Genomic DNA, 1,910 nt, shown 5'->3' on the forward strand with positions numbered 1-1,910 from the left:
CACTATAACCCATGACAGTCGGGGCTACGAAAACCGGAACGGACCTGGATTTTTATCCGGCCAAGGACTGTCAACTCGGCAGAATTTCTGCCGATACAACAACAACAACAGGTCCTCAACCTGTAACTGACCACTCTTCAAATAACCGATGTGTGGAAAATCGGAAGAGTGATCTCACTACTGAAACCTGGAAAACCCGCCAACAAAGGWGAATCCTTTCGTCCGAAAACCCTGCTTTGCCAAGTAGTGAATACACTTGAGACCTTGCTACTCTCGACCACCTAAGCCGAGCAAACCGCTAACATAGCTTCCGCTACCAATAGACATCATAAACGCCCAGATGGTTCGTGGCCACAATTCTGGATACTGTAACTGGTTAAACTTCCACTTATCCAGAATAGTCCCCGACATATCTAATATATGTCCAGCGTACAATGAGTCCCCGCATTACTSTGGCCACCTCTTTGCAAGCTCTGCTAACCCTACTCATCTGACACCTTTCTCCTTTTGGTCCGACCATGTCGAAACTTTTCTTGGACCTACCGTTGGATGACATCAACGACAACTTGTTGTTGTTGTTGGCGCAGAATTTCTGCCGTTAACAACAACCACATCAACGACAACTTATCTAATCCTTATCATTCTAACGGGGATTAGGTACCCGTTAAAACAACAACAAAAGAAGTCCTCAGATACCGAATCTAATATCAAGGATTTCGAATTTCCGCTTGACTTTATACCACATTGCGAGTGTATAAAATGTTCGGTTACACCCGAACATAGCTGCTCCCTACCTGTTTTATAATAATACAAAAGTTATAAAAGTTTTTTTTTCTGTTTTTCTCCAGCATTCAACAGGTCGCTCTGACAGCCGATTTGGAATTGGAAGTGGTGCATAAATGCAATTTACATTGCATCGCCATCGCTCTGATGTCCCTAATCTCACGCGTTACTGGCGTAAATAACTTGCTTGAATATGCGCAGAAAATAATCGAYGCACGCAAAGAGGAGGCACCATATTTCCTGCCCCCCTTATTGGATCCGAAAAAGACGGGTACTACGAAAATTAATCTTGGCTTACCCCACCTCACCATCGATAAAATCGCRCTGGCCGAAAGTCTACAAAACGCCGGCATGGACTCGAATCGCTTACAGACCGGAACGCCGTATGTGCTGAATCAAACCGACAATCCAGCCCACCGTCACTCCTGGGTAGACACTGTAAGCAATCCACAGCTGCCGCAGCGTAATAGCTCTGCAGATTTGACGGCATACAATGCGGACGGCGATAGCGTGACAAGTTCACCGGGTGTCTCTAAGGTTTTACATAAAAAAAAAGAATGCAAAAATGCAAAGGCGACAGCATTTGTTATTTACTTTTGTTTAAATTACATTTTCAGAAAATCCTTGCACCCGAATACAATTTCGAGGCCATGAAACGTGCTTTGGCTGAACCCTCCGAGGCGATGAAGCGCGAACAGCGCGATAAGCAATTGCAGATAGTACGCACATTCCGGGAAGGCAACTTTGAGGACTTGGTACGGCGCACAGAGCCAAAGGTAASTGTTTTCCAGGTAATATATTTTACTTCAATAAATAAATCGAMATTTATGTTTTCTTAGCATGATCTTATACAAAATCGCCTGAACGATCTGTTTAACTCGCTGGCTGTTGAGCGTCAGATAACCCAAAGCGACATTAAAACGCAGCAGCTKCAAGCAGAAAAGCCGATTTACGAGACGAATTTCCCTGAATTGTTCTATTATTAATTTACTTCAAGTATGTATGCATATATGGGTGTGTTCGAGCTACGTAATAATTACAACAGTACAGCAACTGAATTACATATTTGCATGCTGCGTTCAAAAAATGACAGTAGAACGTGTTGCTGGAGCAGGTGTTGCCAGAAG

General features: G+C 43.7%; 1 protein-coding gene across 1 annotated transcript; it reads left to right on the top strand.

The window, feature by feature from the left end:
• Positions 1-829: 829 nt before the first annotated feature.
• Positions 830-1,904, top strand: LOC108969210 (protein EFR3 homolog cmp44E-like). Its single transcript, XM_018933751.1, has 3 exons — positions 830-1,320; positions 1,401-1,559; positions 1,623-1,904. Exons 1-3 carry the CDS (start codon positions 931-933, stop codon positions 1,767-1,769), a joined length of 696 nt encoding a protein of 231 aa, XP_018789296.1. The 5' UTR covers positions 830-930; the 3' UTR covers positions 1,770-1,904.
• Positions 1,905-1,910: the final 6 nt, after the last annotated feature.

Source organism: Bactrocera latifrons, unplaced genomic scaffold, assembly GCF_001853355.1.
Source record: "Bactrocera latifrons isolate USDA-ARS-PBARC rearing strain unplaced genomic scaffold, ASM185335v1 scaffold_2432, whole genome shotgun sequence".
In the NCBI taxonomy this organism is placed as follows: domain Eukaryota; kingdom Metazoa; phylum Arthropoda; class Insecta; order Diptera; family Tephritidae; genus Bactrocera; species Bactrocera latifrons.